Consider the following 23,479-nt stretch of genomic DNA (forward strand, 5'->3'; position numbering starts at 1 on the left):
GAGGGGCAGAAGGAGGAGAGAATCTCAAACAGGCTCCAGGCTCAGCATAGAGCCAACACAGGGCTCGATTTCATGACCCTGAGATCATGACTTGAGTGGAAATCAAGAGTTGGACACTTAACTGACTGAGCCATCCAGGCGTTCTGCTGTGGGTGAAGTTTTAACCGCGTGGGGGGCGGTCAGTACCCCTAACCACTGTGTTGTTCAAGGGTCAACTTTTGGATTACTTTGTCTTTACCTAAAATCTGTGGTGTACATGAAGACCCATCATGTGGTCCACAAATTCTAAATATTTGAGAAACACTACTTTCTCTACTACTTTCCTTTCATAAGAAGCTATTATTTCTTCCTTCATATTCCTTATGAATTATGCTAGAGAAATACAGACAACCAAGGAAATTTTGTTGCCCCTTATTATTAACTGTCTCACATTAGAAAAACACTTCATTATCAGCATTTATGTTGCCTTTTTTTTTAAAAGAGGGCCTTATTTCAGTAATGTACAGCACCTAGAAAACACATATCTAATAATTATTTCAAATTTCTCCTTGAACTCTCCTCCCCCTGAAAGTCATTCTTTGTCTGACCTTCCCAGAACCCAAAGTGCCTTCATATATCTCTTGATTACAGTCAAGGGTGGTATTAAAAATGTTTAACAACTGGTATGGCATAAACACCAAATACAGACACCAGTTCACAATCACATGGCTGTAATGGAACATGGTAACTAAATATCAGCCTTAGTTATAGCTTCCTTTAAATAGTGTGCTTTACTTTTTTCAATGCTAACCCCATTCTAAAAGATCTTTGGTTATTCCTTGCCTACCGAGTTGCAGAAAGAAGAAAGCAGTTTTCATGAAGAACAACCACATAAATTGGATTCCAAAGATGAGATTAACATAAAGTCTTTAACTTCCTTACTTTTATTCCTTAATAAAGAATTAAGGATAAGTACTAGAAAGAACACATTGTTGTTTTCTTTCTCCTACATCAATGGTCTCCAGAGAATAAGGCTCTTTTGGTCAGTTTTATTATGGCTTTGTTATTTGATTTTATCCACTGAATCAGATGTCCAAGTCTTTTATCCACTCAACCAAAATAAAAACATTTAACACACAAATGGGTGGATTTGAAGATATATTAAGGATAATGTAAACTGTTAGCAAAACAAATAACATTTAGAGAGGAAACAACAGAATGAGAATAGAGAAATTTACAAAGAAACAAACAGATGGGTCACTTTAAAATAAACCTGAGATCATAGAGTTATGTAAAATAACATCACATACATCTCTGCTGTTTTTAAGGATCTGCTTACCCAACTTTGGAAAAACTATTAAGTATTCAGCATTGCACTGAGGACATGCCACTCTGGCTGTACTGTTTCCTCTTTGTTTTTCATCTACCCAGCGCTGTAGACAAGCCTGGTGAACCCATTTTGTAGATCCTCTGCACCTGCATGGTCTCACCCATTCAGCTGTTCTATCATCTTCATCAGTGGCAAAACATACCCAGCAACTTCTGTAAATTAAAAGAGAAATAATGTTATCTTTATTACAACCTAATTTGCCATTGTAGCTCTAACTTAAAGGGATGAGCCTACTATTTTATATCACAGAACCTCTACTTTACATTTAAATACTGAGGAGACAAAACAATCAATACATTTCCAGTAGAGGAGTTTCTTCTTTTTCTTCTGCAGAATCTTGTGTTTTCTGAATTTTGTTTTTATGTAATTTCCTCCACCTTTCTAATGATTCTTCACTTATGAATCAGAGCACAAAATGACAACCCTCAAGCTGCTTTTGTTTTGTAAGACCTAATAATTCTTTGAGGAGTGGTAAGCACAGGAATATGTGAAATTCAGTATTTTCCCCACTTCAACAGCACTAACCTCTTAACCTCTTCAACTTGGAAAACTAAAGTATTACACAAATAATTTCACTATGGTCTCATTCAATTTTCAATTGAGGAAAAAAAAACATTTCTCTTCCTGGTAAAGTATGATTATGAGAAGAGAGAAAGATCATGAAGTTTTAAAAAAGAGCACAAAGGGGTCGGACTCCCTCCCCCCCCACTGCACACACACTCACTCTCCGTCCCTTTCCCAGAGAAAGATAATCTCCAGCAGACTCCCCACTGAGCACAGAGCCCCATACAGGGCTTGATCCCACAACCCTGAGATCATGACCTGAGATGAAATCAAGAGTCAGATGCTTAACAGACTGAGCCACCCAGGCACCCCTAAAAAAAAAAATCTTTTTAAAAATGTTTTATTTATTTATTCATGAGAGTCAGAGAGAGAGAGAGAGGCAGAGGCAGAGGGAGAAGCAGGCTCCCCGCCTAGCAGGGAGCCCGATGCGGGACTCAATCCCAGGACCCCGGGATCATGACCTGAGCCGAAGGCAGGCGCTCAACCATCTGAGCAACCCAGGCGCCCCCCCCGCAAAAAAAATCTTAAAAAAAAAGAGTACCTCATTAAGTCTAATTTGTTCTTGTGGGATTAGGTTGCAATTCTTTATTTTTTCTCCCAATTGACACAAGCTTTGACACTAATTTCCACTAGGGGCAAATACAATTTAACTCAGTGAGACCATTCACTCCTCCCCTATTAAAGTTTGTACAATTGGAAACTGCTAATTAAGGCTTGTTACCTATTGTGTACTTTTCATTTAATTAGATAAGTGGCTTCTAGTTAAACAACTAGCTTAACTATGCTCAATGGGAAAGACTATATAATCAGGTACTATAGATGTGTGAGGTCTCCAGTCCTTGTAGAACATAAATTTTGTGTATTCCAATGAAAATTTTCCAATTAGAATAGGGAAAAAAGCTTAACTGAATTCATAGCAACAACATCCAAAATTGTGATTTTACTCAGCTTTCAAATTCAGTCAGGTTTCATATGACTTAGGTAAAAATGGTAGGTAGGTAGTGTTTCTTTAGCACTCTGACCCACCTCGGCCAAGCTGTCTGGGCTCTCATACTATCCTATTGTTATCCAAAAGTTCCCCTTCCTCCTCTGCATCTTTTAAATTTTACTGTGGGAAAATATACATAAAATTTACTACTTTAACCATTTTTAAGAGTATAATTCAGTAGTATGAAGTGCATTCATATTGTTGTGCAACTATCATTACTATCCACGGTTTGACTGGGATATATATAATCCATGAAGTTTTCCACAAAACTTCAATTGACAAGTAGAGAGCAAACAGACTTGATTAACTGAGGTGTTAGTATGTATGTGACCCACATTGAGGTAATTTTGTAAATATATTTCTATACTTCTGGGAAATGATATATAATTTTGGTAATAGCACATAGGCAGAATACCGAGATGCGTTCTAAGTTTTTCATTTCAACAATGAGCGTATGTAGCTAAGTACGTCTAGATTAGCATGATTAATCAGTATTAAGGTGAACTGAATAAAGACAATTTCAGTCATCAGGAAAAAAATAAAATGTAAAAATGTATCTACTCAGAACAACTTTAATACTAGGTTGAACCAAATGAAATTGTCTGTATTTGTCTGCTTTTGACCTATATAAATGGCAATTTCATATTTCAATCCAATGCAAATACTTGTATACCTATCTATATTCCCCATAAATTCTAGATAGTGTTAAGGTTATTTTTCCCAAAATTTTATTATGAAAAATTTCAAACTTTCAAAAAAAGCTGAAAAACTGTTCAGTGACTACCCACATTCTCAACATCTAGATTCTGTAATTCTTACCATTTTGCTTTATATGTGCTTTACTACATATTCATTCATCAATCCATTTTCTTTTTTGATGCATTTCAAAGGTGAGGCATCAGTATACCACTGAACACTTTCTATAGTTTTACTTTTCAGAAGGTACTCAACTGACATTTAAAGCATTTTAGACATTTTAGATTTTTTTTCTAATTTTACAACTATGATAGGTAAGAGAGTTGAACGATTATTTTCCATATGATTTATATGGAAACTTACTAGGAGTTAAGCCCAATAAGTGCTAATACAATAACCTTGCTTTTATTGTTTGATTCATAGTGACAGTATATAGTTTACAAATTTGGGTTTTGAAGCTAATGCTCATTACAGATTAACTGAAATTATCTTACAGAGGAGATATTAAAGGAAATCTAATTATACCAATATTCTCAAATCCACCAATTTACCATATCCATTTTCTCTTTATTCCAGTCATTACACAGTTAATGTAATGATGGTCATTTGAGATCAAATATTAAACTTCTGATAACACCAAATTACTTCATCTAAAAATTATAGTTTAGATACAGACAGATACGTAATGAAATTTTCTAACAGTAGTACAGATGTTGCCAGCAACATTTACTGAGTATTCACTGGGTCCAGTGAATGTTTGTTGTTGCACAAACAAAATAAATGGATGACTGTATTTGGAAAATCCTATAATTTAATTAGGGCCACATCCAGTAGATAGAAGAAATTTAAGGTTCCAGTGAAATTACCATAGGTATATCCATTTTAAGAAGAAATTGAAGGATCAATTTGGATAGATCAAAGAAGTCTTCAGGGAGGAGTGACAGAAATTATCAGAGGCAGGGACAAGTGATTACAGAGATTCTTGAAACAAAGTTTCCTGGACCAGCAGCTTCAGGATCATTTGGTAACTTGCAAATTCTCTAGTTCCACCCCAGAGCTAGTGAATCAGAAACTCTGGAGGAGGAGGGCCTTGAATTCTGTGAAGGTGATCCTGAGGTGAAGTTTAAGAACTGCTGGTATAGAAAAATGGCAGGTGAGGGACGCCTGGGTGGCTCATTCGGTTAAGCATACCATTCTTGGTTTGGGCTCAGGTCATGATCTTAGGGTCGTGAGATAGAGCCCCGTGTAGCGCTCCATGCTCAACACCAAATCTTCTTGTCCCTCTCCCTCCCCTCTGCCCTTCCCCCCCATTGGCTCACAGGTGCTAACAATGAAATAAAATCTTTAAAAAATAAAAGAAAAATGGCAGGTGAGAAAAAAAAGAGATTGGTGAAAGCAAACTGTATGAAGAAGATGTCTACTTGATTTGCTTAAGTTAGAAATAACTGTTTTTAAATTAAAGTGACAGTACAGAAAATGTTAAGTTCTAAAGAATTTATTAACTGAATTACAACCTTACTAGATATAGGAGTTTAATCTACCTAATATGTAAAGAACATTAGTCTGTGATAAAAGGGCCAGGCACATCAGAAATTAACTTAAAGCATATAAAAATGGTCACATAAATGTTTTTAGGCAAATAGCCTATACAAGACAATTACTAGTCTTCAGGGCTGGAAAACAGGAGGGAACTAAATATGTATGTTTATGAATCCTTTCTTTCCTCATTTTTTTAAAACTTCTGACAGACTGACCAGGAGCATCAGCTGAGAAAGTCTTATAATTATGCTTTCCCTCTTTCCTGCCCCATACCATACTCCCTTCTTGGTGCCGTCTATTTCAGCTATTTATTCCCTATTCCCCCGCCTCCCTCCTTTTAGGGAGAAAGAGGTGATTGAGAATGATGGGTTTACAGTTTCTCAAGATCTCAGAATGGAGGGGCACCTGGGTGGCTCAGTCATTAAGCGTCTGCCTTTGGCTCAGGTCATGATCCCAGGGTCCTGGGATCGAGCCCCGCATCGGGCTCCCTGCTTCGCAGGAAGCCTGCTTCCCCCTCCTGCTCCCCCTGCTTGTGTTCCCTCTCTGGCTGTGTCTCTCTGTCAAATAAATAATAAAATCTTTAAAAAAAAAAAATCTCAGAATGGAGGACAGAGAAGAAACTTGTGGTTTAATGGGCAGCACGATTTCTCTTCTTTTTTAGGAACAAACAGTATCCCACGCTTTCTATGGAAAACCACGCTTCCCTCTAACATCAGTCCTGTATGTGGTTTAGGCAGTTAGTCCTCCCCCATCCCCAGCTCCAGGAAAAGTAATCCTTAGATTGGTTTAAGGGCATATCCCACCCCCAAACTACAGTGATTGAAGACTGGGCCCATGAAGGTGGTTTTATCAGACTGAATCTCAGAATTTTTGCTGGGAAAGCTGGTACACAGGCTTTCTCTTTGGTACTGAGCTTGAAGGCAGGAAAGCGTGAAGCTAAATGAAGGTGTAAGGCTATTACTGCCAGGAGAATCACCATGTGGAGCCTAAAGAATCCAGAGGAAGCTGAAAGAAACTGATGGCTTTGAGACATGGATCAAGCTGTGCTTAAAGCTAAATATACTTTTGCACTGTTCACTTACATAAACCTATAGTTGTTTTTTTTTAGTTTAACCAGTTTGGGGCAGATTTTCCACCATGTGCAACCCAAACAATCTTGATAGAGTGTGAAAAACTAGATAGAAGAGACGGCCCCAGAACAATCATATGATATAAACTCCAAACAGCTTTTTTAAGTACACGGTATTTTTTGTCAACAGCTTTATTTCCTACTGACCAGAACTTGAACAGAAAAGTCTTAAATAAACCTAATTCCCACTGCAAGTACTTTGAGTTTTCAAGCTTTTCTTAGATAAAAACAGACAACAGGGGCGCCTGGGTGGCTCAGTCGTTAAGGATCTGCCTTCGGCTCAGGTCATGATCCCAGTGCCCTGGGATTGAGTCCCACATGAGGCTCCTTGCTCAGCGGGGAGCCTGCTTCTCCCTCTACCTGCAGCTCCCCCTGCTTGTACCCTTGCTCACTCTCTCTTGCCCACGCTCTAACAAATAAATAAAATCTTAAAAAAAAAAAGATATTCATCCAAGTCCTCTCAATTCATTTTCTTCCACTGTCTTTTCTTTCCACTAGCTTTTCTTTTCTTTTTAAAGATTTTATCCATTTATGAGAGAGAGAGAGAAAGCAAGCATGTATTGGGGGGGAGGGCGAGAGGGAGAGAGACAAGCAAACTCCCCGGCGAGCAGGGAGCCCGACGCAGAGCCTGATCCCAAGACCCCAAGATCATGACCCAAGCCGAAGGCAGACACTTAACTGACTGAGCCACCCGGGCACCCCTCCACTAGCTTCTCTAAATGTCTCCTGCTCGCTGATACACACATTGTTTACTTCCACACCTTCCGACCTGCCAAGAAGGGGCCCATTACTTTATAAAGAGAAATCTGGGAATTATCACAACTGCCTCAGAAGTTAAAGAACAAATCACTATTATTAGGAAGACAAGAAAAAAAGAACTAGATGAATCTAAAGAATATTACTTATTCCATAACATAAATGTATAGCCTTAATGGTATTGGTAATATCATTAAGTCTGTACATATAACATGCCATTCTTTATAAAAGATCATTTTATTCTACATGATTTTAAAATTGTAATTTTCCAGTGACAGATCTTTCCTAACAGTAAACTTTATACTGTTTAAGGAATACATGGCTAGTTTGCCTTAAACCTAAGATTATTCAAGATCTCCTCTTAAATCAACTTGGGTATCCACTAAGTACATTCATTATTTGATGCTACAAGGAATACATAAAGTGCCAAGAAAAGATGTCAGACCATAATACAGAAATGTGATGATGACAGTAAGAAACACAGGATGAAAGAGCTGAGATGGTTTCATGAAAAGAATGAGACTTCAAGCTGAATTGGGAATGAAAAGGGTATTCTGAGTAAGAAAAACCGTATAAACAAGCTTAGAGACAGAAATGAGCATATGGTCATGGACAATGAGAAGACCAACATGGTTGGAGAAGGTTTTAGGATAAAGCTATTATATAGATAGTTTATAGATATTATAAACCAGTTAGTAAAGGATGGATGACAAAGATAACCTCACTTCATAGGGCTCATTGTTGAGTCATCCACTATTTATATGATTATTTTTTAAAAGTATGTGGGAAAAAGGGAGAAAACTTTAATTATCAATAAAATAATTTCTCAATAGCACATAAATTTACTAAGCAAGATAGGTATGGCTATCTAATAAAACAACTGACAGTAAAGTCTATCTTTATAGACTCAAATTACAGGTATTTATCTTGGATTATTAGAAAGATGTGAGAAATCATAGACTCTTGCCTTAGAGATCACTTTGATGAAAACTGGTGCAGCAGAATAGAAGAATTCCAGGAGGTAGGAGAGAACAATGAAACAAGCTTTAAATTGCTGCTGTTGTATTATATATGGTGCCTTAACAATGTATTTGAAGGACTGTTTTAAGTAAAGAGAACAAGCACTCCTTAATTCAGAACATGCTTTAGAGACCCATACTCTGGTTAATGCAAGAAAGGCTCCATTTAACAATGGAAAGAACTACACACTGCTTGCTTTGTCTCAGGATTAAAAGTATCACACTCCATGTATTCTGGAACAGGAACTATACCATCAAGAAGACTAAAAATCCCTTTATATGTCTGTTCACCCAAGTGGAATGGAAGTTAAGGTATCCCGATTCATCACAAAGATATAACCACAATCACGACACATTACCAAAGGGTAAAACTGAAGGGAAATACACCACAATGAAAGCAATCAAGCATATATTCATACCATACATACACTTTGTCTCTGATCTTCATAAACTCTGCAAGCATAATTATTTCCATCTTAAATAAATAAGTAGACAAAACCCCAAGAAGCTTAAGTAACCTGCCCAAAGCCTCATGGAGAGGCGCAGATGCAACCTAGGCCTCAACTCCAAAATATTGGCTTTTTTCACTGTACCACGCTGCCATATGTATAGTGAATTCTGAGAAAATTTTCCATTTCTTATTTCATAGGACATTAGAGCCAGTATAAGAAATTGTTTCATTTTGTACTTTTAAGCAGTCATAAGGAGCTTTCACCAGAGATCTAAATTCCTTCCAGTCTATTCCACTGTCCCATATAAATATTACCATCTCTCATCAACTTATGAAGTTTGGCATATAAAGAGTTAGGAGTTATGTATGTATGTAGGACATGTAAAGGATTGCTATATAAGTCTGGAGAAGAGGGGAAAAATATTTCTGGCTAAAATGGCCAGAAAAGCTTTATAAATGAGGCAGAACCTAAACTGGGTGTTGAAGAATGGGTAGAACTTTGAAAAGCAAGATGCTAAAAAGAACATCTTGTGTTCAGAGGATAGTGAGCAAATCAGTTTGGCCTGGCCAACAGATATGTATGTAGTCATTCTTAAAGAGAAGCAAAAAAAGGTGGTTGGTGCCAGCCATACTCTCAGTGTCTTAAATGGTGCTTTTGCAAGATTATTCTAAGCACCGATATGTCATAAAGAAAGAAAAGACACAGATTCAACAGTGTCTCCAATGTACTCCACGGCTCTTGTGGGTAAAAGGAATAGGGAATCGTTTCTGTTCTCAATGAACTTCTAGTTGAATATGCATGGTGGTGGTGGTAATGAGTATGTGGGGAAGGCTCTGAGACACGGGATAGGTGCATTAACAAAATTACAATACAATGTGATTTACTATGATAAATGTATAAAGGTTCTATAGAAAAAAAGGAAGGGAGAAACTCACTCTGCCTAAAGGGGCTACGTAATGCTTCAAGGTGATACTTGAGCTGAATTCTTAAGATGGGTAAGAGTTAGCCAGGTGTTAAAAGGGAGGAGGTCACCTAAAACAAAAATAAGGGTATGAAAGCACAGGATATCAGGGCGCCTGGGTGGCTCAGTCAGTTAAGCATCTGACTCTTGGTTTCAGTTCAGGGCATGATCTTGGGGTCCTGGGATCAAGCTCCGCATGGTGCTCTGTGCTCGGCGGGGAGTCTGCTTGAGGATTTTCTCTCCCCCTCTCCCTCTGCCCCTCCACCCACGTGCGCACACACACTGTCTAAAAAATAAAATATTTAAAAAGAAAGCATAGGATATATCCAGAGGACAATGTAGTGGAATGCAGAAGAGTATGATTAAGGTAGGTTGAGGCTGAATTACATTAATAGATCTAAACCCCTTCACTAGGGTCTTGAAAGTTTACATTTTATCCTATAGGTGATGTGTACAGACTGGCAGGTTTTGAAACATGGAAATGAGGTGACTATAATTATGCCTTGGCCAATTCTGGTACTACTCTATAAGTCAAACTGGAAGAGAAAAAGTAGAACCAGAGAAGAATCTATAATATTTGATGAGTGAATTTGGAGGGAAAGAAGCAAAAAAAGCAAAAAAAAAAAAAAAAAAAAAGACTTAGGTTTCATGGTTAGTGGACTAGAAGGATGGTGTAATCAAAATCCAAAAACTGGGAAGTAAAAGTCAGGGAAATATCAAGAGTTTAGTTTTAGATATGTTAAGGTGCTAGTAATACTATGTATATACAAAATGGAAATGTCTATTGGCCAGCTAGGAAAGACACTGAAATATGGGAAAGTGGTCAGGAATAAAGACACACATCTGGGAGTCATTCAAATAGAGGTGAAAGTGAGATAGTAAGTAGGTACACTTCAGAGAAGAATGGTAGGTGCTGGGGCTTAAACCATACTCACATGATTGAAGGGAGTAAAGGTAAGGTAATATATGAGGGGGGAAAATAAAAGATAGAGAGATAATATGGTATATGAAATAATAAGAAATAATATGAATAAAATAAAAAGAAATAATATGGTATAATAGAATATAATTTCAAGAAGTAAGGGGGTGGTGATCATCAGTTTCATCTTCATTAAATATATGTCAAGGATATGAGGACCATGCAAAAAAGGCATTAGGTTTATTGGTTAAGAAATTACTGGTGACCTTTACAAGGCACCCGGGTGGCTCAGTCGGTTAAGCTTCCAACTCTTATTTCCACTCAAGTCATAATCTCAGGGTCATGAGATCGAGCCCCACATTGGGCTCCATGCTCAGTGAAGAGCCTGCTTGATAGTCTCTCTCCCTCTGCCCCCTAATCCCCCTCCCACTCTCGCTCTAAAATAAAATCTTAAAGAAAAAAAATTACTGGTGACCTTTAGTATACTTTTAGTAGAGCTAAGGACGAGAAAGAGGAATCAAAGGTAAATTATAAGGAAAGCTAATAAGGAGAAAATAAAGACCTAAATATCATAAATAGGGGAAAAGATTAAGTAAAAAAGAATAATATGAGATCATATGATACATGTCTTTCTGATTGACTTATTTCGCTTAGCATAATACCCTCTAGTTCCATCCACATCATTGCAAATGGCAAGATTTCGTTTTTCTTTTTTTTTGATGGCTGCATAGTATTCCATTGTGTGGGGAGGGTATGTGCTATGGTGAGCGCTGTGAATTGTGTAAGACTGATGAATCACAGACCTGTACCTCTGAAACAAATAATACATTAGATGTTAAAAAAAAAAAAAAAGATAGTAGGAAGGGAAAAATGAAGGGGGGAATCAGAGAGGGAGACGAACCATGAGAGATTATGGACTCTGAGAAACAAACTGAAGGTACTTGAGGGGAGTGGGGGAGATGGGTTAGCCTGGTGATGGGTATTAAAGAGGGCACGTATTGAATGGAGCACTGGATGTTATACGCAAACAATGAATCATGGAACACTACATCAAAAACTAATTATTTAATGTATGGTGATTAACATAACAATAAAAATTAAAAAAGAGAATGTCAATCCAATGAATATTATATTCTCTTTAATTGCTGAGTATCAAAGAACTCAAAACAGTATTAAAAAAAAGCAAATTGTAGACTGATATATGGCATGTTCCAATAATAGCCTACATCCTCCAAAGGGATGTACACCTGTGGTTGATAACACTCAGAGTGAGGATTCCAATTCACTTTGCCACTGCAGGAAAGGGGCAGGGAAGAGATTATTCTCTCTGCTTTCCCTCCCATATGACTGTTTTGGGACATTGGCTAAGTGCCTTGCGTACTCACCAGGTGCAAATAAGTGATGCAAAACAACCTCAACAAATTCCTGTTTACTGTGAGATGGGGTATACATAAGTCAAGTTTCCAAAAGCAAAACTCAGCAGGCCTAGGCTTTAAACATGAGGTCCTTTCCTGCAGTTTGTTACAATATTCTTTGTACTCTCTATACATTTAATCCTAATTTTGAGAAACATAAGAGAAATGAAGAAAACAGATGGTGACAGAATAATAATATAAAGCGTCTGAGTTTATAAATGCTTATAATTTTAGGGCAATGATTTGTGATCCCAAATCACTCATGATACTAGAAAACCACCCCCTTTCCCACTACTCTCAAAAATTGTTTACCCACAGCAATTTAAAAGGTTTGAATAATAAATTTACACAGGACAGTTGCTGTTACCAAAATGAAAGGCAATCAAAATAGATATCTACATATATTCTTTCCACCTACAAATACTGCAATAAAATTTATCAAGATAAACGAACAACTGCTAAACTAAATTTATTCACAAAGGACAAGTCAATTCGACTTCAGCTATTAGTAAGTTGCCATTGATTTAAAAACCCTGAAAGACTAAGTAGTATAAACTGAATACACAATCCATGCTACAAATTAAACACAATCTTCACTAGAATTTAAGCTCCATATGAGATTTTTGGTTGTGTTCACTACATATACCAAGGACCTAGAATGGTACCAGGTATATGTAGGCAGTTAATATTTACTATATAAATTCAATAAATACTTGGGGCGCCTGGGTGGCTCAGTTGTTAAGCATCTGCCTTCGGCTCAGGTCATGATCCCAGGGTCCTGGGATCGAGCCCCACATCGGGCTCCCTGCTCGCGGAAAGCCTGCTTCTCCCTCTCCCACTACCCCCTGCTTGTGTTCCCTCTCCTGCTGTCTCTCTCTGTCAAGTAAATAAATAAAATCTTAAAAAAAAATTCAATAAATACAAATACTTATTCACTATCAAATACACAACTTCTAACCCAGAAGCAACAAAACAATTTATGTGTTACACATATTTCCTTAATCTTCTCAAGGACAAAACCCGCATTGGAGAAATAAACATATGGGCAGGTTTCTGAGCTAAATTCCGTCCCTCAAAAACTGCCACCCAAAAACCAAGCTGGGGAGAAGCCAAATTCTTGGCAAGAATTATGAACCCTATTAATCTATTGGGCTTGTCAGTATTCCTCAAATGAATCAATCAAGTATCTTTGCGTTCAATTTGTATGCAGGGCCAGCCCACATTAAGATGATAGTAAATATGAAGAAGATGGGGGGGGAATACTGCCACACTGGTTGATTATTGGAGAATCTTAAGTACCTTCTGTATGCCGAACACATGTATAGCATTTTATTGTTTTATAAAGTGCTTATATGTGTTCTCATTTGATACAAGCCTGCGAGGTAGGATATTCTCATTTTTTAAAAAATTTTATGTTAATCACCATACATTACATCGTTAGTTTTTGATGTAGTGTTCCATGATTCATTGTTTGCGTATAACACCCAGTGGATATTCTCATTTTTAAAAAAGATTTTTATTTATTTGATAGTGAGAGAGTGAGAGAGAGCACAGAGGGAGTAGGGGAGGGAGAAGCAGACTCCCCACTGAGCAGAGAGCCTGGGGGCTCTCCCAGGACCCCGAGATCATGACCGGAGCTGAAGGCAGATGCTTAACTGACTGAGCCACACAGGCACTCCGGATATTCTCATTTTATAAATGAGGATGGATAGCCTCAGAATTTAAGTGCAAAATCACATTTTGCCACTTACTGGTGGTAAAATGAAAATTTCACAATTACGGTCTCTAAAGTCTCTGGTCTCTAAAGACCAGTTTCTGAGTGGTCTTGGGCAGAGCCAGGCATCCATCCATATATTTTTTTTTAAGATTTACTTATTTAGGGGCGCCTGGGTGGCAAAGTCGGTTAATTGTCTGCCTTCGGGCTAAGGTCATGATCCCAGGGTTGGGCTTCCTGTTCAGTAGGACAGTCTACTTCTCCCTCTCCCTCCGCTCATGTACTCTCTTACTCTCAAATAAATTAAAAAAAAAAAAACCTTAAATTTATTTATTTGAGAAAGTGTGTGTACATGGGGGGGAGGGGGAGGCACCTGAAGGAGGTGGGGGGAGGGACAGGTGAGGGAGAGAGAAAATCCCAAGCAGATGCCCAGCTGAGTGTGTGTGGGGGGGGATGGGAGGGAGGCTAGATCTCAAGACCCTGAGATCATGACCCAAGCTGAAATCAAGAGTCGGATGCTTAACCGACTGAACCACCCAGGTGCCCCCCATGCATATTTTTAAAACACTCTCCAGGTAATTCTAATGTGAAACCAGGTTGCAAACTACTGAGATAATAAAAGTCTTTGAATGTCATCTTAAGAATCTACGTTGAGGTACGTCAAAAAGATACAAAAGATGTGGGTAAGCCAATATTATAATCATCAGCTTTAGTAAACACAGAATTTCCAAGTTTCTGTTGAGATGTTGTAAATGCCTCATGAATACTCCTTGGATTTTTACTTTCATGGAAATCTCCAAAGAACATATGACAGCCAGGTCATCTTTTGGACACAAAAACCCTTCTAAAAGTCATCTATGTAAGAGTGAAAGCAGCACTCAAAGGAAAAAAAAAATCTAATTACAACATATCCTGCAACAGAATAGGGTCTCATTTGATTGGAACTGGCAGTGGAATGAGGAGGTCTCCTCTGGGCATTAGTAGTCCTTTGCAATTTGCCAGTATGCTAAATTATAATGAAGGAAAAACCTGGTAACTTATCAGACTCCTAGACAACTGGGGAAAATGACAAAAAAGTTCATACTTTGTTCATCAAATACTTACTGATGATCTACCGAGTACCAGGCTCTGTTCTAGGATTTAAGATAAATAATGAGCAAGTTTCTGCCTTCTAGGAGCTTAGAAATTACTTACATTAAAAAGGAGGTAGTCAATACAACCTGACCTGAATGCTGACCTCAAACAAAGGCTGGATTAATCACTGGGTCATCCCAACTGAACTGAAAAGTAACATGATTTTTATCAACATTGATGTCTCAAAATTCTAAGCTCCAGAGGAAACGTCTGTCACTCTGGGAGGAGATATACTCTTGGGTGATTTGTGTTCTGGGTGTGGCTGATCTAAGCAGCTTTTAACTGGGTAGAGTCTCACTTAAGGGAGGCCTTTCATTTAACCTCTTACAGTCTCAGTTAAGGAAGGCCTTTCATTTAACCTCTTACAGTTGGACCTTACTCAATACAAAGAACTGTACCCCCTGCTTAACAGGGTAGCAAGTGGTATGCTGACAATTGTAAGCAACAACAAACATTATGCATTAGCCTGTAGCATTGGCTATGCCAGGAATTTAAAGACCTGGCTAGGGAGAAATGGAGACTGAGTCTCCAAAAACTCATGGTAGAACCCGTGAACTAAAATCTGAACAGCAGAGGGCGGTGCAACCGATTTCTCAACAAGAGTTTCACAGACAGGAGCCCCCCAGAGACGGGCCACTGGCCTCAGTATAAGATAAAACTTTCTCAGTGAGCTCAACGAATCATAAAATATGCTAACTGTTCAGTGTTGGACTTATGTGGCTGTTTTCCATAACAGCCTACTCTTCCTACTATGGTCTGACCGTTAAAGCTCCCTTGTGGATACGCTTGACCTTACAGTTTGGGGGTGGGGATGGGATGGAAAAAAGGAATGAAATCAGACTCTCAGGCTTCCCAAAAGAATGCTTACCCTTGGTTTTTGGAAAGAGTCTTGAAACTGTAGGGGATCACTCCCCTGAAAGATAGTCTGGTTGTTCCTGCCAGTGACATCGCTGACAAACACGTTACAACATCGTTTTGGGGGGAGGGGAGGAGTGTAAGAAACCGAAAAAGAAACTAATTCTGTGGCTTTAACCTAAGCCCCTCACTTCAAAAGGGCGTTCCAACAAAACTAGACGCCACTCCCTAAGTTTCGCTTTAAGACAGCACCCGAGTCACCCGCTCTGTCCTCCCCCAGCACGGACTCCAAACTTTCTGCCCCTTACACGGCCCCCCAGCCGTGGAACTCCTCCCGGCACGCCGGGCTCCGCTGACGGAGAGCCTCGAGGCCGGGCGCGGGCAGGGCCAGAGTCAGAGCGAGAATTCGTGGCTCGCGTTCTTCCCCAAAGCTGACCGTACCTGTCCAGCATCTGCTGTAGGGCTTGGTCCGGCATCTTCTGCGGAGCCGGCGCACTCGGCCCTCCCCAGTGGACCTGGTCAGGGCCGGGCCCAGGGACAATAGCACTGAGAGGCCGCCGAGTAGGCCTCAGTCCGGCGGCAGCCGCGAACCCGCCGCCCAGCCTCCTGGGGTGGCTCCGCGAGCCCGGAGGCGGCGGTGTGCGTCCTGCGGGCGTCCGGAGGAGGCGGTGGAGAGCGAGGAGGAGGAGTCTGGGGCGGGGAGGCGGCGATAGCGGCCCGGGTTCCTGCCCGTCGGCCCGGGGTTCCGGTCCATGGACCGCGGGCGACGAGTTGCTGCCGGCGGAGGAGCTACCTCTGTGAGGTAAGAGTCACCGCCTCCGTGCGCGCCGGGGTCACGACGCAAGGCGGCCCAGAGCAGCCTGGGAGATGTAGTCCTCGGACCGTCCCCGCTAGAGGCTGCACAGCCCGCCCTGACCACCGCCGCCGCGCCCGCCGCCGCCCGGCCGGCGCCCTCCCGTTTCCTTCCTCCAGGGGGAAAAATGTCCTTCGGGCCGCTTTCCAGGAAGCAGCAGGATGTGCCGCTCCACTGTCAGTAGCAACAAGGTCAGCCCTTCCTGCCTGTTTCTTTTCTCAGCTCTTGCCCTCAGGTGGGACCGAGCCAGGTGAGGGAAGGGAGCTGAAGGGCCATTTCTCATCAGGGTCCTCAGCCCCGGTCGCGGCGTCGGGGCGGGCCGTGGCGGGGGCGGGGGTGGGGGTGGCAGAAGCTCCTTCAGAAGCCCTAGGGCTGGGGCCAGCCTCTGCCGCGTCTGAGCTCATTTTGGAGAGTTACACAACCCGCGCAAGGGGTTGGATGCACTGGTGCGGGAGGTTATTCCTAAGGGGTCGGGGGAGGGGGGGCTGCCTTGACCAGATGGTTCCCACCGGAGCTTCTCAGTGTGTGTTTTGGGGGAGTGGCGGGGGAGAAAAGATTATTCTCTCCCTCTCTAGGAGCCTTCTAAAATGTGCCTGGTCTTTCAAGGGCTCGCCGACAGTTTCCAAATGGAACATGTTCGTGAATAAACAGCTCTTGCTTACTCAGCTGTGGGTTGTCAGGGGTGTTTGTTTCTCTCTCTGCTGCTGGTCACTGTTAACCATTTCCAGTCGCTTTGACACCTCCAAGCAGGTGGATGTGTGTGTGGGGGGGCGGAGGGGAATCAAAAGGGAAAAATCATCAGTCACTCGTTGGGTTATTCTTTGACGCTCTAGGGACAGCTTTGGCGGGAGGAAAGAGCTGTTGGCTAAAACGAATGCGTCTTTTGGACGACTTGTGGCGTTCTACAGTGCTGTGATTGGTAGGACGTCTGGTAGTTTTCCCTTGATTATGCCTCATTTCTGCTGCAAGATTTTTGACTTTTCTTTAAAATTAAAATATGTCTTTATGCTTTTTTTAATGTGGAATTTTACAGTCAGCTCTTAATTCTCTGTTTAAAGTTTGCTTCCTGAGTATATTTGAATTAGAGTGCACGTTGCCAGAAAACAAAACAAAACAAAACAAAACAAAAACATGTGAACAGAAGTTTATTTGGGCTCCAATTTATGAAAGATGCTTTTATGAAAGGCTTTGGGAATTTACATGACTAATTATAATTAACGATTCACCTTTTTCTCATGAAATGTAAAACAGGCCCCCGCTAGTGGAGGGAAATGAGAATTTAGTTTACTCAGGGTGTTTGGTATTTTAAATTCCTATTTATTGCTCCTCCTACTGGGTAAGCCTTCCCTTACTGTGTATTTGCCTCTTAAGCAGTTGTCCGCCAAGGAGATGAATATATACATCCTGCTCAAAAATTAGAATTTGATCCTAGCATATTAAGTAGGCTATTGCCAACTCCATCTAGTTTTATGATTTACACTAAAAGGAGTTCTCACCTCATTTTATAACTCCTTTTGAACCCAAAATTGGAAAGTAATATGATACAGTTCTGTTGATAGAGAAGCTGTATGCAGATTAACCTTATTTTTTTAAAAAAGATTTTATATTAGATTTTCATGAAAAGTCTGTCTCCTTGCTGTGTTAAAAATCCTTTGAAATAGAAACAAATGTGTATGTTATTCATCGTAACAGTGATTAGCACCTGACCTAGTAATTCCACCCCTTGTTGTTTACCCAAGAGAAATAAAAACATATATCTAGACAAAATTTGTATACAGATGTTCATAGCAGCATTATTCCTAATAGCCAAAAAAGTGGAAACAACCTAAATATCCATCAACTAATGAAAGGATAAATCAGATGTGGTACATCTACACAATAGAATATTATTAGATGATAACAGGGAATAAAGTTCTGATACATGCAGCAACATGGATAAGTCTTGAAAACATGCTAAGTGAGAGGAGTCAGTCACAAAAACCACATATTTATTGTATGATTCCATTTATATTAAATGTTAAGAAAAAAATGCATAGAAACAGAAGTAGATTAGTGATTGCCTAGGGCTGGAGGGATAAGAGAGAAAAGGGGAGAGATTGCTAATGAGTACAAGGTTTCTTTTTGGGGTGAAGAAAATGTTCCAGAATGAGAGCCGTAATAGTTATACAATGTTGTGCATTATATCTCAATTTAAAAAATAATATAAAAATTAGATTCTAGTGGTGGCACAGCTCTTTAAATATACTAAAAAAATTGAATTGTACACTTAGTATGAGTGAATTTTATTGTATGTAAATTACATCTCAATAAAGCTGTTAAAAGAGTAATTAGCTCCATATAAAATGTTCGTGAGGACATCCAAAGAAAAACGGATAACTCATAATTCTTTATTATCAAACTTTAATTTTTTTAAAGATTTTATTTACTTACTTGAAAGAGAGAGAGAGCACAAGCAGGGAGAGCAGCAGGCAGAGAGAGAGGGAGAGGCAGGCTCACCAAGCACGAAGCCTGATGAGGGGCTTGATCCCAGTACCCTGGGACCATGACCTGAGCCGAAGGCAGAAGTTTAATGACTGAACCGCCCAGGGGCCCCTAGCCTGAATTTTAATATTGTCTGTTGACTTTGTTGTCCTCAGTTCTTGTATTTAAAAAATAAGACTCAGGGGCGCCTGGGTGGTTCAGTCGTTAAGCGTCTGGCTTTGGCTCAGGTCATGATCCCACGGTTCTGGGATCGAGCCCCGCATTGGGCTCCCTGCTCTGTGGGAAGCCTGCTTCTCCCTTTCCCACTCCCCCTGCTTGTGTTCCCTCTCTCGCTGTGTCTCTTTCTGTCAAATAAATAAATAAAATCTTAAAATAAATAATTAATTAAAAAAATAAGACTCAGAGGGCACCTGGGAGGCTCAGTCCATTAAGCTTCTGCCTTCGGCTTAGGTCATGATCCCAGGGTCCTTGAATTGAACCCCTGCATTGGGCTCCGTGCTCAGCGGGGAGCCTGCTTCTCCCTCTCCCTCTGCTGTTCCCCCTGCTTGTGCTCTGTCGAATAAATAAATAAAATCTTTTTAAAAAAATAATAAAAGTAATTAGGACTCGGCACCTGGGTGGCCCAGTCGATTAAGCATCCAGCTCTTGGTTTAGGCTCAGGTCGTGATCTCAGGGTCTTGAGAGCAAATCCCCTATCAGGCTCTGCGCTCAGCATGGAGTTGGCTTGTGACTCTCTCTCCCTTTCCCTCTGCCCCGCCTCCCTGCACGTGCTCTCTCTCAAATAAAGCAAGCTTAAAAAAAAATGACTCAGGTAGTTGGAATTATAATTTACTTTCTGATTTTGAAAGAAAAAAAGTCTTAATTACTTAAATCTTAGTCTCACCAAAGGGGGAAAAAAGTTGAAATGTACTGCATTTTACATAGGGTTAAAGTTTGTGGTAAATGATACTCATTCGGCCAAGAGAGTTACGCTGTCCTAGAGAGTTATGAAATATATTAATAATTTTGTAATGGATTTAGAAATCCCTGAGTACAGAATCACTCTAAATATGTCAGGAAATTTAAAATAGTATCTTACTTTAATGTTCTTCCATCACACTTGTTTTGAACTGTCTGCCAAAAGGGTCCCTGGAGGTATTCCATAGAGAAATAGTATAAAATAAACAAGTGCCCTCCAAAGAGAATTGTCATTTGCTAAATTTGTTGATAACTGCAGGCTGATACATTGCAGGCCACAGAAAGTTCTTCATTAATTCATTCCACAGATGTTTACAGAGGACTTATGACGTGCCTGGATACTCCAGTAGCAAATTAAACTACTATTTAAGAACGTACAAACTCTCTAACAATGGTTATATTAAAAAAATAAAACAGGGGCACCTGGGTGGCTCAGTTGGTTAGGTGTCCAGCTCTTGACTTCAGCTCAGGTCATGATCTCAGTTCTGTGGGATTGAGCCCCACATCAGGCTCCACACTCTTTGGGGAGTTTGCTTGAGGATTCTCTCTCTCCCTCTTCCACTGCCCCTCCCCCTGCTCGTGGGCTCATGCACTCTAAAAAATAAATCATTAAAAAATATAACAAGGTAATTGCATATGAAATATTACATAATATAGCGTATGATGGACTGCCAAATGAATGGCATGGAAATACAAAGTGATTTAGAAGTTTAGAGGCATTTGATAAGGGCTGGTGTGTTAAAGAGAACTTGGGCGCCTGGGTGGCTCAGTTGTTAAGCGTCTGCCTTCGGCTCAGCTCATGATCCCAGGGTCCTGGGATCGAGTCCCACATCGGGCTCCCTGCTCAGCGGGAATTCTGCTTCTCCCTCTCCCACTCCCCCTGCTTGTGTTCCTGCTCTTGCCATGTCTCTCTCTGTCAAATAAATAATAAAATCTTAAAAAAAGAGAGAGAACTTTGTGAAACAAAGGAAATTTAGGTTCTACCTTGTAGCAGTAGGAGGAATTGTAGGTGAACAGGTGAATTGTAAGTGTATATAGGTGAAGTGGAGAAAGATCTTGGGTCTGGATAAGGATGAAAAGATGTAAAGAGAAGAGTTAACCTCTGTTACTAGAACTGTAGATCTCTGCTGAGTAAGAGTGAAAAATATATTTGGTTGGTTAAATACAGAATAGTTTAAAAGGCCTTGAATCTATTAATTCTTTCAACAAATATTTATTGAACATGCAGTATTTATGTGACAGGTACTAAGCTAGGTACTGGGAATACAATAATGAGCAAAAACAAGCATATTACTTACCTTTGTATAGTTTATAATGAGAGAGAGTTTATCACATAAATATTTTTTAATTTGTAAATATGGTACATAGTGTTATGAGAGATTATAACTAGGGATTTGACCTAGACAGGGAAGTCAGGAAAGTTTTTCGCAGGAATTGTCCATTATGGTGAAGCCTGAAAAAGAGCAAGAGTTAAATAGACAATGGGAGGAGGGATGAGCATTCCAGACCAAAGAACAGCATGTGCAAATATCCTGTGAAGGAAAGCCCTGTAATTAATAGGAGAGACTGAAACAAAAAGGGAACTTGGGGCAAGATGGAACCAAAAAAGGTCAATCAAGTGACAGACAATGAAGAACTTTGTAGACCAATTTAAGGAATTTTGCCCTTATCCTAGAATCTTGATGGGAGGAGTAGTTTAGACATAGGAAATCTGCTCCATTCTCTAGGAAATGGGAAGTTAATCTGTGATTCCTAAACCAGAGACTCGCCCTGGAAATTCTGATGTGTGTGCCTTGTCGTTGTGCCCAGTTAGTTGGTTTTTTGTTTGTTTTTGTTTGTTTTTTTTTAAAACAAGTTCCCTAAGTGATTATTAGACCAGTAGTATCTCTGCGGAAATAGTGCAGTAGTCAAGAGCCTGGGTTTGAGTCTTAGTATTGCCACTCAGAAGCTCAGCAACTTTGGGCAGGTTATTGAATCTATTTAAGCCAAGTTTCCTCATCTCCAGGAAAAGAACTATAGAATTTACCTCATTGGATTACTGGAAGGATTAAATGAGAAGATTCATTTAAATTGTTCAGTACAGTGCTGGGCACATGGTTAAGAGGTCCATTAGTGTTAGCTTTTAATTATTACTAAAAGTTCTTGAATAAAGGTGAGAGTGATTTAGGGGGATTAACTTTGAAGTTAGAAAATAAAGATTAGAAATAAAGACAAGTTAAATCTCAGTAAGTTGGCCATGGTCTGTGGTCTGTAACTATTTTCAACTTTGCTCAAACATGGCTGTTAGTGCTTGAAGATCCTTAGATAGGCTAAGTAGTTCTTAAGTAGATAAGGTGCCCATCTCTAAAGGACTTTTACGGGGAGAGTTTGGTCTCCAGAGTACATTTTACTGGCTTAGGATCTATAGGATTACTTTGAATTGACTTTGTTTAATTCTGTACAAAGGCTTCACTGGCCTTATAGAGGACAGTCTAAGACCTGTCTATCTTTATTTGCTACTTAGAGAATAGAGTCCTAAAAGCTTATATCCATTCTAATGCAGTAGATATTTACAAAGGGTAAGTAATTTTACATAATATCATCATCCACTAACTTGCCTTCTCCTCCTAATTATGGTGGATGACCCATTACTTTTCATTATCCTTGCTTAAATTCCTCTCTCTGGGTTATGTGTCCCTGGGATGTGCAATGGTATGTCAAATGTAGGCAAAAATCAGAAGATAACATGTCACATATTCCCTCTTGTATCTTGTTCTGGAATATCAGTTTATTAGAAAATGTACATGTAAGGAATATTTTTTCCTTTTCAAATAAACATGAATGTCATAGAGTAGCAGTTCTTAAAATGTGGTCTAGCAGACCCCTAGGGCTCCTTGAGAACCTTTCCAGGAGTATGTCAGGTCAAGATTATTTTCATAATACTACAACATTATTTGCCCTTTTCACTGCATTGGCATTTACACTGATGGAACAAGCAGTGATGGGTGAAACTGCTTGTACCTTAGCACCATTTAAGGCATTGGCACTAAACTGTACTAATGTTATATACTTTTCACCACCATGGACATGCAGTAAAAGCAAAACAAAAGTTCACTTAAGAATGTTCTTGATTGGGGTGCCTGGGTGGCTTAGTTGGTTAAGCATCCAACTCTTGATTTTGGCTCAGGTCATGATCTCAGGATTGTAAGATTGAGCTCCATGTTGGGTTCCACATTGGGCATGGAGCCTGTTTAAGAGTCTCTCTCTGCCCCTCTCCACCCCTTGAGTATGCTCATGCTCTTTCTCTCGCTCTCTCTAAAAAAAAAAGAAAGATTGTTCTTGAGTAAGCAATAAAAAATATTTATTTCATTAAATCTTGACCCTTACATACACACATTTTTAATATTCTGTTTGGTGAAATGGGAAATGTGTACACGTTTGCATCCAAATATGATGGTTGTCTCAGATAAACACACACACACATGATTGAGGTGCAAACTGAACTGGCTGCTCATGGCACACTATTTTTACCTGAAAGATTGACAAAAAATTTAAATTTTTGTGCTACAAAGGATACTGTTAAGAAAGCGAAAGGACATTCCACAGAGTGGGAAAAAAATTTTGGAAATCATGTATCTGAAAGGGGACTTGTATCTAGAATATATGAAGATTTATTACAACTCTATAGTAGGAAGGCAA

At 39.8% G+C, this 23,479-nt stretch overlaps 1 protein-coding gene across 1 annotated transcript in view; it reads right to left on the reverse strand.

Moving 5' to 3' along the window:
- Positions 1 to 16,295, reverse strand: part of MARCHF5 (membrane associated ring-CH-type finger 5) — a 50,509-nt gene extending 34,214 nt beyond the window's left edge. The window contains exons 1-2 of the mRNA XM_028098445.2: positions 15,952 to 16,295; positions 1,319 to 1,521 (exon numbers count right to left, since the gene is read on the reverse strand). Of these exons, the coding sequence (XP_027954246.1) occupies positions 1,319 to 1,521; positions 15,952 to 15,986 (238 nt within the window). The 5' untranslated portion in view covers positions 15,987 to 16,295. The remainder of the gene's footprint in view (positions 1 to 1,318; positions 1,522 to 15,951) is intronic.
- Between the last annotated feature and the right edge of the window lie 7,184 nt (positions 16,296 to 23,479).

The sequence above is a fragment of the Eumetopias jubatus genome, unplaced genomic scaffold, assembly GCF_037043125.1.
Source record: "Eumetopias jubatus isolate StellerSeaLion01/CBP00866 unplaced genomic scaffold, mEumJub1_p1.0 scaffold_17, whole genome shotgun sequence".
Classification (NCBI taxonomy): domain Eukaryota; kingdom Metazoa; phylum Chordata; class Mammalia; order Carnivora; family Otariidae; genus Eumetopias; species Eumetopias jubatus.